General features: G+C 43.1%; 1 protein-coding gene across 3 annotated transcripts in view; it reads left to right on the top strand.

The window, feature by feature from the left end:
* The window catches only part of ATP8A2 (ATPase phospholipid transporting 8A2), a 690440-nt gene that overhangs the window by 494436 nt on the left and 179671 nt on the right, over positions 1–16333 (top strand). For all 3 annotated transcript variants that reach the window (XM_084650563.1, XM_084650564.1, XM_084650565.1), the window contains exon 28: positions 8598–8672. In XM_084650563.1, the coding sequence (XP_084506689.1) occupies positions 8598–8672 (75 nt within the window). The remainder of the gene's footprint in view (positions 1–8597; positions 8673–16333) is intronic.

Here is a 16333-nt window from a genome sequence, read left to right as displayed (position 1 = left end):
ATCTTGCTCGCTTGGAACTTGATCCTGTGAATTGCTCAGAAACCTCAACTTCCATTAAATCAATGGAAGTTGAAGGTATGCAGCGCCTCACAAGTTGAGCCATTAGGATGCGCAGAATGGTGGAAGATGGGATATTTTGATCCTTGTGGGCTTCGTTGTGGCACCCAAATTCCTGCTGTCTATACTAAACCGGAGGAAGAGCTCTGTGTAGCTTGAAAGCTTGTCTCTCACACCAGCAGAAGTTGGTCCAGTAAAAGCTACTACCTGACATACCTGCCCTTTTAAACTGTCCTTTTGTCAGTACATTACCTCCAGATCTGACCCCTGGTCTCACTAAAGGGTGCTTGTTGCTGGATTCAAAGAAGCGTTTATTATATGCTTCAGAGCTCTTGCAGTGGAATATAAAAACATATTGGACAGTTAGCTGTTTTTTTTTTTCAACAAACTGTGATGAAAGAGAGAAAAAGAAACTAATTTAGAAAGTTAACATAGGTGCCATCTCACCGCTTGGGGCAGCAGTGTGTACAGATTGGGGTGATAGAAGTGCTGCTCTGCTGTGCTTCAGGGTGTAAGATGATTGCCGTATACGATCAGGATTTTGGAAGAATTTCCTCTGTGCTATAATTTTTCACAGTAAGGTCATAGTATTGAAGTTTATTTAATTGTTTTTGGTTTCTCATAAGCTCCTGTTGTATGCCTTTAAGGAGCAATTTCTGGTACCACAGTAACACTAAATCTGCTGGTATTACTGGATAAGATGAGATATTTGGGTTTCTCAGAACAATGAGCTGTTCCACTTTATTCAGGTTCCTGTAGACCCCAGATATACAGCTGTACTAGCTAGCTATCAAATGTGTTTTTGTTTTCTCTGATACATCCAGCATTAGACTTTACCAGCGGCAGGATGCTAGACTTGATGGCCCATTGGTCTGCTCTGGCATGGCAATTCCTACATTCCCCTTCCCACGCAGCAGCTGCTGTTAGATTAATGATAAGGGCCTTGTTTTCAAATAACTCCTTTGGTCTCTACTATAGACATCACTACTCTTGCTGTGACTAGGGATGTGAGAAATCCACATTTTCAAATGATCTCATATTATGTACTTAGCTAAAAACTTATCAGGTACCAAGTACAAACCTGGATGATAAAACACTACACAGTTCATATAAAAACTGTTAAATTTAACTGTTTAATAAATGCTTAATGCTCTATTGTCCTTTATTTCACAAGATAGCATATCTGTGCGAAACATTTCATTGCTTAGGAAATGTCACTAAAAATATTGCTTACCTTTAAAAGGGCCAGCAGCTCATTTAAAACCACACTCAAGCATATCTTTGTCTTTTTTTTATGTGAGATGCTGATCAATTAGACAGCAGAATATGATGTATCATAAAATCACAGTCTGGAGTGATTATACAGTGTGGAGATATAATAGATTTCCATGAACATATAGCAAGCTGTTAACAGAGAAAAGAAAAGGAGTACTTGTGGCACCTTAGAGGTGCCACAAGTACTCCTTTTCTTTTTGCGAATACAGACTAACACGGCTGTTACTCTGAAACCTTAACAGAGAAAGTAATTTTCTACTCTTTTGAGGACCACAGTAGCACTCTGGTAGGCAATAGTTGTTAGCGAAAAAAGTCGAGCAAACTGATTCTCTGTGCGGGAATTATGTGAGCATTTTATATGGTGAACCAGTGTTAATACTGCAGTAGCCGATTAAGAGCATGTCTTTGCAAAACATACCCTAATTACATGACAGTGATGAATATTGGGGTGCCAACATGTCACAACCGGCACTCAAGTGACCTCTGTTTATCCTACGTACTGGAGTCTCCTCTTCTCGGTACCAGGACCTCTGCAGAGTCTTTGTCTGAAACAGGAGTCTTCCCCACTGCCCTACCACACTACCATGCTTTCTAGTGTGGACTTGGACAGCAAATCAAAGGAGCAGGGGTGAAAGTGAGCTGGTACGGGTCAGTCCTGCGTACCAGTAAGAACCCGCACCGGCCCATACACTTTAAAGCGTTGCCGTGGCAGTGCTTTTAATGTCCCTGCCCCTTTTGCCTCCCCTGTCAGCGGCCCTGCTGGTAGGGTCCGTACCGGCAGGGCCACCGATGGAGAGGGGGGAAGGGGCAGCAATGTTAAAGCGCTCTCCGCTGCAAAGGACCGTTCTTAAAGCACTGCTGCGGCAGTGCTTTAACGTCACTGCCCCTTCCCCCTGCCGGCGGCCCTGCTGGTCGGGTCCGTCCCAGCAGGGCCGCCGACAGGGGAGGCAAAAGGGGCCGGGACATGAAAGCACTGCCGCACCAGTGCTTTAAGGATGGTCCTTTGCCGCCACCATGCTTTAATGTTGCTCTCACCCCTCCCCCCCGTCGGCGGAGCCGCGGCAAAGGAGCCTGCAGCGCTTTAACGTTCCTGCCCCTTTTGGCCCCCCCTCGGCTACTGACGGGCCTGGGGGGGGAGGGAGCAGCTGTGTCTGGAGCCCCGGGCCCTTTAAATCAACACGGGAGCCCTGGGCGGCGCGGGCCAGCCAGACAGGAAGGGCTGGCGGGGGGACGCTGGCCCCCTCCAGCCCCGCCCCTTCCACTCGAGGCCCCACCCCTTCCGGGGGCCAGAGCCTCCCCGTCCCGTACTGGTAAGTGGCCTCAGTTCCTTTCACCCTTGCAAAGGAGGCAGTATTGCAATATTCCTCCTAGGCTCCCTGTGGTGTCCAGTACCAACAGGGCTCCTGAGCCTACCCTCAGGTGGGCCCACCAACAACAACTTGGTACGGTCAATCATGGGCACCACCACTGGGCTCTATGGCACCACCGCTCCAGTGGGACCCTTGGGCTGCATATCGTCCCCATGCCTCTCAGGCTTCTAGCCCCACCCAAGAACCTTCTAGACACACACCCCCCGTCCCCCGCAGCTGCAGTGTCCAGAGCTTCAGAACCTCCAGAAGAAATCGTGGAGGAATGGGAAGGACAGTGTTGAGGAGGAGGTGACCATGAGAAGCATATCTTCCTCCTCCTTCTCCCCAGATGAGGCCTTTATGTCTTCCCCCACCATCTCTGGCTGATAACTTTTGCCTCTTCCAAGACTTAGCGAAGAGAGTGGTGGGCACTCCTCAGATACCACTACAAGAAGTCAAGGACACCCACCACAAACTCCTTGACATACTCCTTGTCCTCAGAAATTGCTCACCCTATTAATGAGGCTATGCTGGACCCCGCAAAAGCCATATGGCAGACCCCAGCATCAGTAGCACCTACTTGCAAGCATGTGGACAAAAACTGTTATGTCCCAGCAAGTGAGGCAGAATTCCTTTTCTTCCACCCTCCATCCAACTCCATCATGGTGGATGCTGTTAATTCTCATGGCCATCAACACAAGATGAGGACTGGCAGTAGTTGGACCTTTTTGGGAGGAAAGCATACACCTCGGCCGTGCTACAGTTTTGAATCACCAATTACCAAGCCCTAATGGTGAAATACAACTACATAAACTATTAAAAATGGAACAGTTTTATTAAACAGCTGCCTGAGTCACACCATGGCCAATTTAAAGCCATTATTCAGGAGGGACAGGACAACTAGTGGCCAAGCCAGTGCTACAGTCTGCCCTCGGTGCAGCCAACAAAACAGCCAGGTCCATCTCCGCAGTGGTGATTATGCGTTGTGACTACATCTGTCAAGCTTCCCAAAAGAGTGTTGAAGAACTTTCCTTTGAAGGCACTAAGCTCTTTGCAGAGAAGATGGATGCCTCTCTTCACACCCTGAAGGATTCTAGGGTCGCTCTCCACTTACTGGGCATCTACATGGCAGGACAAAAGAGGAAATTTAGTCCGCAGCCCCAGCACAAACCACACACTTCCCAATACCCGACTCAGCACTACTATGAGCCAGTCATTTAAAGTATCGAGAAATTTTGTCTCTGCATTTCGTCTTGAGGTGACATGTACCCAGTCAATATGGGGATAATTGAAATCCCCCACTGTTACTGAGTTCTTTATTTTGATAGCCTCTCTAATCTCTCTTAGCATTTCATTGTCACTATCACTGTCCTGGTCAGGTGGTCGATAATAGATCCCTACTGTTATGTTCTTATTAGAGCATGGAATTACTATCCATAGAGATTCTGTGGAACATGTGGATTCATTTAAGATTTTTATTTCATTTGATTCTACATTTTCTTTCACATATAGTGCCCCTCCCCACTCCCGCATGACCTGTTCTGTCCTTCCGATATGTTTTGTACCCCGGAATGATAGTCTCCCATTGATTGTCCTCACTCCACCAGGTTTCTGTGATGTCTCTTATATCAATATCCTCCTTTAACATGAGGCACTCTAGTTCACCCATCTTATTATTTAGACTTCTAGCATTTGTGTACACACACTTTAAAAACTTGTCACTGTTTATTTGTCTGCCCTTTTCTGATGTGTCAGATTCTTTATGTGAATGTTTCTCATCTGATCTGGCCCGTACTTTACCCTCTTCCATCCTCTCCTCCTGACTAAAACCTAGTGAATCTCTATCAATAGACTCTCCTGTAAGAGAAGTCTCTGTCCAATCCATGTTCGCCTCTGCAGCAATCAGCTTTCCCCCATCTCTTCATTTAAAAACTGCTCTGCAGCCTTTTTAATGTTAAGTGCCAGCAGTCTGGATCCACTTTGGTTTTGGTGGAGCCCATTCCCTTCATGTACAGGCTTCCCCATCCCAAAAGTTTCCCCAGTTCCTAATAAATCTAAACCCCTCCTCTCTACGCCATTGCCTCATCCACGCATTGAGATTCTGAAGCTCTGCCTGCCTACCTGGCCCTGAACGTGGAGCTGGAGACATTTCTGAGAATGCCACCATAGAGGTCCTGGATTTCAGTCTCTTTCCTAGCAGCCTAAATTTGGCCTCCAGGACATCTCTCCTACCCTTCCCTATGTCAGATGTTGCATGCAGCCATATAACTCCCATTGACGTCTATGGGGTTTTGGGGGTGAGTGCACGTCTTCCACGATGATAGGGCCCAAGATCTTTACAGTGTTCAGTGCTCATGTTTAGAAGAGAAGGCATAGAAGCAATACGTTCAAGGGAAAAAATAAATTTCTAGGTGTCTCTGTGTAATTAGAGAGGAATGAAAGACCAAAATGGTACATTTTTGTAATTCCAGTATACTAAAATATCAACTATAGTCTTCAAATTAAGACAGCAATAGAAGGAATAAAATCTGTTGAAGATTTTTAAAATGTATTAGCGTTAAAATTTAGGAAACATCTACTATTGGATTGCTTCTATATCCTTATAAGCTATTTATCTGACCAACTCTTTCTGTATAAGTCTTAGTAATTTAAAGAAAAAATCAGATTAAAACTTGGAATAATTGGGAAATTGGCGGGAAAGGTTAGAGATTCCTTTAATTTTAAATTATATCTGCTTAGGGTGGGTTGGGTTAGAAAAAAATTGCTTTTCTGCTACTGAAAGAAAAACAATTTTCTTTCTCCTTTTAACAGTTAATAAGCAAAGAAAAATAGCAAAAAAAAATTCCTTGGTAAGTCAAGTTTATTTCAGGAAGCCAGGCCTACTCTCTCAAATCTTGTTAAAGAGATTCTTTAGCTATATTATAAAATTGGTGCCATGTATACTTTAATGAAGGGATTATATTAGGGCTATGTGCACTTGAGCAGGAATTTGAGTCTTGCATTGAGAGATACATCTGAAACAAAGAGGATTTTAATCAGGATACATTATTAATGAATTGCATATGAGATACATAAACCTGCTTTATTAGGCAAACTGTAAATGAGCTTATTTGGTAAGAGCATGCAAAATGTGTGTGTTAAGAGAGGATATTTTGAGAATTTAACTCATCTCTATATAGTAAAGGCATCTGGCTGTAATTGGTGCCTGTGGCAATTGTTGATACCCTGATTATATTAGCTTTCTGTGCCCTTTAGCAGGATTGGGAAAACATTTCTAGTACTCGTTAAGTTGTCTATTATCAAGACATCATAAATATACACATTTAGAATAGATGATTTGCTCTCCGATTGCCTTAGAGCGCTTAAATAAATTAGTTCCTACTGTTTCAGGCATTAATGTTGAAGTAATAATTATGCATAAGGCAATAAAAATGCAATTAAAATTGCCTTCAAACTTACTGGAGTGGGAACATTTTCTGAAAATGTTACTTGCTCTTTTCTTAAAATACATTCTAAAGCCAGGTGGATGGACTGTGTGGCTCAGGATATTGGTAATGGAATATTGAGCTTTTCCCCTTTAGGTCACCAGCTTGCATCCAGCTCAAATCAGTATTGGCAAAGTTGTTACCATCTGTCAGCTATTCAGTGACCTCTACAATGAGGTGGTGATCTGATTTCGTAGTGTGCAAGTGCCCATGTACAGTTGGCACTGAGTTTTTCAAAAATGAGAGTCATTACATATAAAGAATGCAACCACGCTTTAAGGCCGAAACTATGGACTGTGTCTCTGTATTTAACGTGCTCCATTTTTGGATACTGCGGAAGATAATATATAACATTAGCTAGAGATCTCAGATCTCGCAATATTAGCCATAATAAAGTAAGGTAATAATAGTGTGACAGCCTGGATTTTCAGTCTTAGTTTTCAGTCATGAATTTCCTTGCATTAAAGTCAGACGCCTTATGTTCCCTGGATATATTTTTTTTTATAACTGAATTTTAAATAAAGTGTTCCAACTGTTTTGGCAGTCAGGCAATAGTTAAATTGAAAAGAACGTTTCTTTTCCAGAAAAGCCATTTAATAACATTCGGTCCATTTGTGTCTAGCAAGACTATACTCAAGCACTGCAAACCCCAGGAGCTTGGCAAGCCAGGCAGACTTGGCAAGTTTTCTGAGCGACTCACCAAGTCTGAGTCAAGCATGGGTAGCTGTAGCTTGCACAGATTCAATTGTATTTAGTATTTCTCGTTAACAAGAACATTAAGACAGAGGATTTTTTTCCATAACCTCAAAAAGTAATACATAGTCTGTAAAAACAAATAGTATTTAACAATCTACACATGACAATTTATGGCTTATGTCCGCTTCATAATAAATATATTTGTGTATTATTTTACACTGAGACTCCATGATTTGTGTTCCTTGACATTAAAATATTAAGGAAATAGACCATGGATTCTTTGTTGTGTTGATTGGCGTTTGCTAGTGTGAAACCCTGCAAAGACAAGCATAGCCATTATTTTATAGTGTGTCATAACCATACAACTCCATCTCATGTTTAGAAAGAGGGTAATGCAAGTAAGCTTGTGTAAGCATTGAAAATACAGCATGTTCTCATTTTGCTTCCGTTTTACCTGTATGGAGCCTGCTAAAAGGAAAACTGTCAAGTTTGGATTTTAAAGTACCAAAATATTCTTTTAAAATCTGTGGTTTTGTTCATTCTTGCCCATCTAAATAGTATTTCCCTTGAAACAAGTGCATTTGATTATCCAACATATGATTATTTCAATAAAAGATACTTTTTAGGGTCGGATGAGGTTTCAGAAGATTTTGATTTTTCCTTTAAAATTTCTAGCGCCTGTAACTGATAATATTTAGTCTGAGAAACTTAATAAAATGCTACAAATGTTATTTGTATAGCAAAGTCGGAGACAAACTTTTCAAGGGGAAGATGTTTGAAAGAGTCAGAAAGAGTCTTGTTACCAAAGCCTTGAAGTTGACTCTGTTCATTGGGGTTCCAGAGAACTGAGCAGAGCACTGGGATGCCTGTGTTGCTGAGTAGACAGATGGACTGTTGTATTCTGAACTCATTGTTTCTGAGACAAGCATCTTCATTCGTAGCTACAGTGAACTGTAGAAAAGAAACCTGGATCCCCATTGCCAAAGATCTGGGAATATGTTTCAGAAAATTAGCAGTATTTGTTTTGTATTTGTATTGGCTAGTGGAAGCCCTGATGGAATGGAGGTGTTGCTTATGGAAATTAGGGAATTTGAATGCTTCTTCATCTCTCTTTTTTTTTTCTCCCTCCTCACCTGCTCTGTGCATTGCACCTGGCATGTGTACTTAAACATGTCAAGACACTGGTTGAGCAATGTGAGAAGTAAGGTCAGGGAAGCTGGCTTCTCACCATTTTTAAGCAGAACTTGCAAGGCAACATGGCATTCTGGTTGCAATAGTTTCTAAGACTTTCCAGGAATTACAGTGGTGCTGTTTTTATCCAGATAGTGTCAAATAGGACATTACAGACTTCAGAACATGTTTACCATGACATTTCTAACACTTGCCAAGATGTGATGGAAACCAGGAGAGCTTCTAACTTTGCGTACATGAACAAGTTGTCGGTAGTCTATAAATAGTTTTAGGGATTTTTTTTTTAGTGCAATGATGCCAATACTACAAATTGCTCCATCACCTTAGTGATCTAACTTAAATAAGCAGTTCTGTAGCAATATTTAAAATGCAGGACTTTAAAAGAAACAACTGTGGGACACTGCTGATAATTATTTTTAGAGCACATTAAGCAGCTGTCTTCAGATGGTGGTCCACATTCCACACCCTTCTCTCCCCTTCAATATGTGGAAACATTTAGCGCAATATTGATCTAAAGTTTTTGTGTAACTTTCTTCTGTTTCAGCTTTGGTTTGCATTTGTTAATGGATTTTCTGGGCAGATTTTATTTGAGCGATGGTGCATCGGCCTGTACAATGTGGTAAGTATTCCATATCTCGGCTTGATGATATGCAGAACCTCAGTGACATTCCATTGTTGTTTATGTCTGTGCAGTTTATCTCAGCCAACCATCTGAACACATATCATGAAGTACAAACACATTTTAGGGCCTTTGTTGATCTGCCCTAGACTGTAGATGCAAAAGATCCTGGATGTTTATTTTTAATCACAGCCAATGTATTTGGAATAGTGCCTTGAAAATATTAGCACTTTTATCTTAATAATATTCTTTCATTAGTTCTCTGTATGTTTATGCAATTCAAATTCTTCAAAGTATTTCAGACTATTTTTTATATTTAAACATTTTTATTTTTCTTCTTTTTTCCTAGTCGACATAAATATATATTTATCTTCAAAAAAAAAAGAAAAGGAGGGCTTGTGGCACCTTAGAGACTAACAAATTTATTTGAGCATAAGCTCACTTCATTGGAGTGGAAAATACAGTGGGGAGATTTTATATACAGAGAGAACATGAAATAATGGGTGTTACCACACACACTGTAACAAGAGTGATCAGGTAAGGTGAGCTATTACCATCAGGAGAGCAGGGGGGCGGGGCGGGGTGAACCTTTTGTAGTGATAATCAAGGTGGGCCATTTCCAGCAGTTGACAAGAACGTGTGAGGAACAGTGTCTGTGTGGGGTGGAATAAACGTGGGGAAATAGGTTTACTTGGTGTAATGATACATCCACTCCCAGTCTTTATTCAAGCCTAAGTTAATTGTGTCCAGTTTGCAAATTAATTCCAATTCAGCAGTCTCTCATTGGAGTCTGTATTTGATGGGTCGTCCTTCAGAATAGGTTGTAGATCCTTGGTGATGCGTTGGAGAGGTTTTAGTTGGAGGCTGAAGGTGATGGCTAGTGGCATTCTGTTATTTTCTTTGTTGGGCCTGTCCTGTAGTAGGTAACTTCTGGGTACTCTTCTGGCTCTGTCAATCTGTTTCTTCACTTCACTTCAGCAGGTGGGTATTGTAGTTGTAAGAATGCTTGATAGAGATCTTGTAGGTGTTTGTCTTTTCCATGGGTCCAGATGATGACGATGTCATCAATGTAGCACAAGTACAGTAGGGGCATTAGGGGACGAGAGCTGAGGAAGTGTTGTTCTAAGTCAGCCATAAAATGTTGGCATACTCTGGGGCCATATGGGTGCCCATAGCAGTGCCACTGATTTGAAGGTATACATTGTCCCCAAATATGAAATAGTTATGGGTGAGGACAAAGTCACAAAGTTCAGCCACCAGGTTTGCCATGACATTATCAGGGATAATGTTCCTGATGGCTTGTAATCCATCTTTGTGTGGAATGTTGGTGTAGAGGGCTTCTGCATCCATAGTGGCTAGGATGGTGTTTTCAAGAAGATCACTGATGGATTGTAGTTTCCTCAGAAAGTCAGTGGTATCTCGAAGATAGCTGGGAGTGCTGGTAGTGTAGGGCCTGAGGAGGGAATCTACATAGCCAGACAGTCCTGTTGTCAGGGTCCCAATGCCTGAGATGATGGGGTGTCCAGGATTTCCAGGATTCTAGGGATGTGTATGTGAGGATTTGTTCTTGTGCTATCCTGAAGGACGACCCATCACTCTCACAGATCTTGGGAGACAGGCCAGTCCTTGCTTACAGACAACCTGAAGCAAATACTCACCAGCAACCACACAACAAAACCACTAACCCAGGAACCTATCCTTGCAACAAAGCCCGTTGCCAACTGTGTCCACATATCTATTCAGGGGACACCATCATAGGGCCTAATCACATCAGCCACACTATCAGAGGCTCGTTCACCTGCATATCTACCAATGTGATATATGCCATCATGTGCCAGCAATGCCCCTCTGCCATGTACGTTGGCCAAACTGTACAGTCTCTGTGTAAAAGAATAAATGGACACAAATCAGATGTCAAGAATTATAACATTCAAAAACCAGTCGGAGAACACTTCAATCTCTTTCGTCACTCGATTACAGACCTAAAAGTGGCAATTCTTCAACAAAAAAACTTCAAAAACAGACTCCAATGAGAGACAGCTGAATTGGAATTAATTTGCAAATTGGATACAATTAACTTAGGCTTGAATAAAGACTGGGAGTGGATGTGTCATTGAACATAGGGAAATAGATTTACAGTTGTTGTATTTCCTCCCTCTCCTACTGTTCCTCACACGTTCTTGTCAACTGCTGGAAATGGCCCACCTTGATTATCACTACAAAAGGTTCACCCCGCCCCGCCCCCCTGCTCTCCTGATGGTAATAGCTCACCTTACCTGATCACTCTCGTTACAGTGTGCATGGTAACACCCATTATTTCATGTTCTCTGTGTATATAAAATCTCCCCACTGTATTTTCCACTGTATGCATCCGATGAAGTAAGCTGTAGCTCACGAAAGCTTATGCTCAGATAAATTTTTTAGTCTCTAAGGTGCCACAAGTACTCCTTTTCTTTTTGTGGACTAACACGGCTGCTACTCTGAAACCATATATTTATCTTGTACCATGTTTTTGGACTTTTTGTCCTTCATTTATTATTGTATTATGGTAGCTTCTAAAGTCCCTTATCGTTTTCATCCATGGGAGGCTATTTTTAGGCATTTATCTTCCACAATCAATACTAAAGATTTATTCTGTTCCTTGGTTTTATAGAAACTTGGTCTATCAGTTCACTGACATCTACTAGTGACATTATTAGTTACATCTAGTCTGGTGCCTGTATCCACAAGCCTTGACTAAGGCAATTGGGAAACTGCAGGAACTTTTGCCAATATGTGTGAAATTTCCCCATTGTGTGTTGAGTTATTTTGGGAATCTTTAGGATTTTTTAAAACAAATTTACTCCAAATATGTGAAAACACCAAAAGTCACTAAATAAACTGTTTATATCATTAATGAATAGCTTTAAGCAAAGTTTACTTTTTATTTTACCAGGACTTGTTTTAAAATTTAAAAGTTATAATCCACACAACTCAGTGTCAAATAAGAAAAGATTTTAGGCCAGAGATTTTACATTCTCTCAGTTCTTTGCATCACCCCCACCAGAGATCTAGAAGTTTTCCTAAAGGACCCCACATATTTCCAACTATAAATCTTTTAACATGGTTTCTTTCCAGATGAATCTAGCTACCTTGCATTAAAGCACTTTAACTGGCTACTGCTGCTGAAAGCAATGAAGAAGTAGTAAACCATGTTGTCTTTAATTACTGTTATTAGGTCTCAGAATTAACATTTTGATTAGTTCTCTTCAGATGAATGGCAGTTCAGTCTAATCCTAAAGCTATTGGTTCATTATGTCTATATAGTCCAGAGTCACTAAAGACCGAATCCTGCAGAGTTCTGGAGGCACTCAATAACTCAAAGGGATTAGGCGTTAGGATATCACTGTGTGGCCCTATTCTGCTACTTTCACCAACACTGAATAATCCTTTACTTCTTCATAAGTAGTCAGGGGTGCTGCTGGAACAATTTGTATAATGGGGGTGCTGAGAGCCATGACACCAAACTGTAAACCCTGGATATAATGGAAATCACTTCAAGCCAGGAGGTGCAGCAACACCCGAAGCGCCCCTAGTTCCAGCACCTATATAAGTAGACCCATCACAATGTTACTTAGTGTGGGTACGGTTGGAAGAACCAGAATTCTGGCCTTGCATAGATTCGCCTTGGAAGGTTACCTTCATAACCAGATGGGCTAAAAGATCTTTTTTTAAAATGAAAACGTAAATACTGCAGAAACCTTGGGAAATACCAAAAATCCCGAGACACCTTAAATCCATCCTATAGCATGGAATCTTCATGGAGCGCATTAGACTAGTGGCCTTAGTTTTGGCTCTCATATCCCGTATGAGAGTGCTGCCATTGAAGCCACCTGGCCTGTTGCTTTATGACTAATTTAAAAGATTATATCATTCATGTAGAAAATGTGCTTGCAATTACTGATCCCCACTAATATCCAGCCCTATGTGGAGCTGAATTGTCACCTGCACCCTCCAGACATAGTATGCATTGCTGGCAGGAATCACAATCCAGCATGCAAGCAAAAGATTTTGTAAAGATAATAAATAAAACTGCGTCTAATCAGAGATTGTTAGCTGAATTGTAGAAAATTGGATTAGAAATTAATTTCCCAGCATGAAACTGTCAGTTTAGACGATGGGTGAAGATGAGGGAGGGAGAGTATAGTTTTAGGCTACATCCAAGATTCTCAACACACTTAGCAAATGAATTAAGCCTCCAAGGACCACTGTAAAGTAGGTATGATTGTCACGACGGTACAGAGGAGAAGGCTGAGGCAAAGAGAGATTAAGGGCCCAATTCTGCAACACTTATCCACATTGAATAGCCGTTACTCATGGGAGTAATCCTTTTGACTTCAAGGGAATTATTCACATGTCTGAGTGCTTTTTATTGTGAGTAAGGTTTGCCAGAATTAAGCCCAAAGTGACTTGCCCAAGGTGTGTCAGAGTCTCCCTTTTCCTTTCCTCCCCCCTGACACAGGCCAGGATCTGAAGGTACATGGCCCTAGCAATCCCTCTCCCTTCGCAGGAGCACAGTGTGGGGTTGAGACCTCCACAGTAGTTCTGGAGCTGAGTGTTCCTTTGAGAAGACCACAGCATCCTTCAAAAAGGAGAGGCCTGGCAGCAGTGTCCACAGCCACTGCTGTCAATAGCACAAGGTGTTGGAGGTGGGTAAAAACTTTAGGGGCACATGCCCCCCAGAAACCCCTCCTCCCAGCAGTATCAGGAACCCTATAATGTCAGCAGTTCTGGCCTCTGAGCTGTTTTGTGGTGTTGGGAGATTGGCTGTTGGGTGCGGGAGGTGTGGGTTAGGGGGTAGGTAGTTAACTGAGCAAGGGAATAGGATTTTCTCACTTCTTATAGTTTACTGCTGCATGGAGCCATTCCTGCCCCTGGATGCATCAGGGAGAGTGGGATAACCCTTGAGGTCTTAGTGGTCTCTGAGCCCCCCACATGTTGTCAAATGTATTTGATTTTTCTATGGTATGTTAAAGGTGCCTACAGCTTTAATATAGTTTTTTTTAATGATTTATAGAAATTGAAATAAAAAAAATGAAAATGTAAAAAGAGAAGGTCTGTTGTCCTAAGGAGAGTAGGGAGAGTTTGTAGTTTTTAAAAGGCACTAATAATGCTAGATAGAGGAGTGGTTGGGATAGACTGTGTAAAGCCCTTCAAAATAAATAAATTAAACAGTAGGCAAAATCTGGGTCACCTTTTTCAGCCAGAGTGGTGGTGAAAGCAAATATTAAGGGAGCTGCACAAGGGGCTGTGGCTTAATAGGTAATTTTTAGAAGTGATAATTTAAAAACCCCAATACTTTAAACGCTTCAGAAGAATCAGGTGATGCACGTTGTTAACCTGGGGAACTGTGTGATGTGGTAAACCCAGGACAAACAGCTACAAAAGGGGGGTAGTAATTAGTCCCAGAGGATTAAAAGGCCCCTCCCTATCCACTGAGGAGAGAGAACCATGGGGCAATAAGATTCAACTGGAAAAGGAGTTGCTAGGGAATCAATTAGGTTCAGCTGACTCCAGCTACTTGGGACCTTTTTAAACCCTCCCCTGGGTGGTAGGAGGGGGAGAGTGAGGGAGTGAGGGGAGTAGGGAAGCTGCCAGTAGGTTGTTTGCAGCAAGACACCAGACCTTCCCAGTAGGGAGGTTGCACTCATTCGCCAGAAGGGAAGGAAAACATGCACAAGGGACTGACTGAGGAGAGGAGTAGCAGGACCCTGTGTCACCTATAAGGATTTGCCTTGCCCCAAACCTGAGTCTCCAAGGCTAAAAAGGACTGAGCCTACTGAGGCGAACAAGGTATTTTGCCACAGTGACCATGTTAATGTTATGTTCATGCTCCCTCCCTGATTCCTGCCTCCACTCACCTGAGTATTGCCTTTATTTAGATTGTAAACCCTTTGGTGCATAAGAGATCATATCTAATCTATCTATTTATATGCTTCCCCAGCACCATAGTGTACAAGCATTTCACAATCTTGAATGTATTTTTCCTCACAACACCTTGGTGAGGTACTATTTGTCAAAAATGGCATGTGGAGGGTTGGACCTAGCAGTGGAAGCCGTGGCAGTCTGGTGTAGTGCTTGGTGTGGTGGCATCTGGGCCAGGATCCAAAGCCTGAGGTCAGACCTGGACCCAGGAGCAGGTTCGGAACAAAGCAAGAGTAGGGTCGGGTGCAAGGCTGGAGCAAGAGCAGGGCTGGAGCAAGGTAAGGCTTGTGGATGGAGTTTGCATAAGAGAAACTGAAGATTTCCTGGACAGACGTCAGGATATGCTTCTACAGGCACAAGGTTCTGAAGATTCAGAGCAGGCTGCACAGTGGGGACAGGAGGCCGGTGAAGAAATTTGGCATCATGTGACCTCCAGAAGAAGAAAGGGGAACGTCCATGTACCAGCAACGCGGATACAGGTAAGTAACCGTTTTCATGTTCTCTCCACAGGTACCAATGCGGAGAGTAGACCAGATGATACGTCTGAGGGAAGGGAGCAGAAGGAGACGCCGCCAGTTGGAAGGCATGAGATGCACTATCCTAGGGTTGGGGGTTCCACGACCACCACTCCCAAGAGAAGGAGGCGGGTGGTGGTGGTCGGGGACTGTCTCCTCAGGGGGACTGAGTCATCTATCTGCTGCCCTGACAGGGAAAACAGAGAAGTCTGCTGCTTGCCAGGAGCTAAGATTCGCAATGTGATGGAGAGACTGCCGAGACTCATCAAGCCCTCGGATCGCTACCCCTTCCTGCTTTGGGCAACACGTGGGCACCAATGATACTGCCAAGAATGACCTTGAGCGGATCACTGCAGACTACGTGGCTCTGGGAAGAAGGATAAAGGAGTTTGAGGCGCAAGTGGTGTTCTCGTCCATCCTCCCCATGGAAGGAAAAGGCCTGAGTAGAGACCATCGAATCGTGGAAGTCAACGAATGGCTACGCAGGTGGTGTCGGAGAGAAGGCTTTGGATTCTTTGACCATGAGAAGGTGTTCCAAGAAGGAGGAGTGCTAGGCAGAGACGGGCTCCACCTAACGAAGAGGGGGAAGAGCATCTTCACGAGCAGGCTGGCTAACCTAGTGAGGAGGGCTTTAAACTAGGTTCACTGGGGGAAGGAGACCAAAGCCCTGAGGTAAGTGGGAAAGCGGGATACCAGGAGGAAGCACGAGCAGGAGTGCGTGAGAGGGGAGGGCTCCTGCCTCATACTGAGGAAGAGGGGCGATCAGCGGGTTATCTCAAGTGCCTATATATAAATGCACAAAGCCTGGGAAACAAGCAGGGAGAACTGGAAGTCCTGGCAAAGTCAAGGAATTATGATGTGATTGGAATAACAGAGACTTGGTGGGATAACTGACATGACTGGAGTACTGTCATGGACGGATATAAGCTGTTCAGGAAGGACAGGCAGGGCAGAAAAGGTGGGGGAGTTGCACTGTATGTAAGAGAGCATTATGACTGCTCAGAGCTCAAGTATGAAACTGCAGAAAAACCTGAGAGTCTCTGGATTAAGTTCAGAAGTGTGAGCACCAAGGGTGATGTTGTGCTGGGAGTCTGCTATAGACCATTGGACCAGGGGGATGAGGTGGACGAGGCTTTCTTCCGGCAACTCGCAGAAGCTACTAGATCGCACGCCCTGGTTCTC

Source organism: Lepidochelys olivacea, assembly GCF_965140295.1.
Source record: "Lepidochelys olivacea isolate rLepOli2 genome assembly, chromosome: 1".
NCBI classification, from domain to species: Eukaryota; Metazoa; Chordata; order Testudines; family Cheloniidae; genus Lepidochelys; species Lepidochelys olivacea.
Note: the sequence above shows the minus strand (reverse complement) of the source record. Positions and strands in the feature narration are given on the sequence as shown.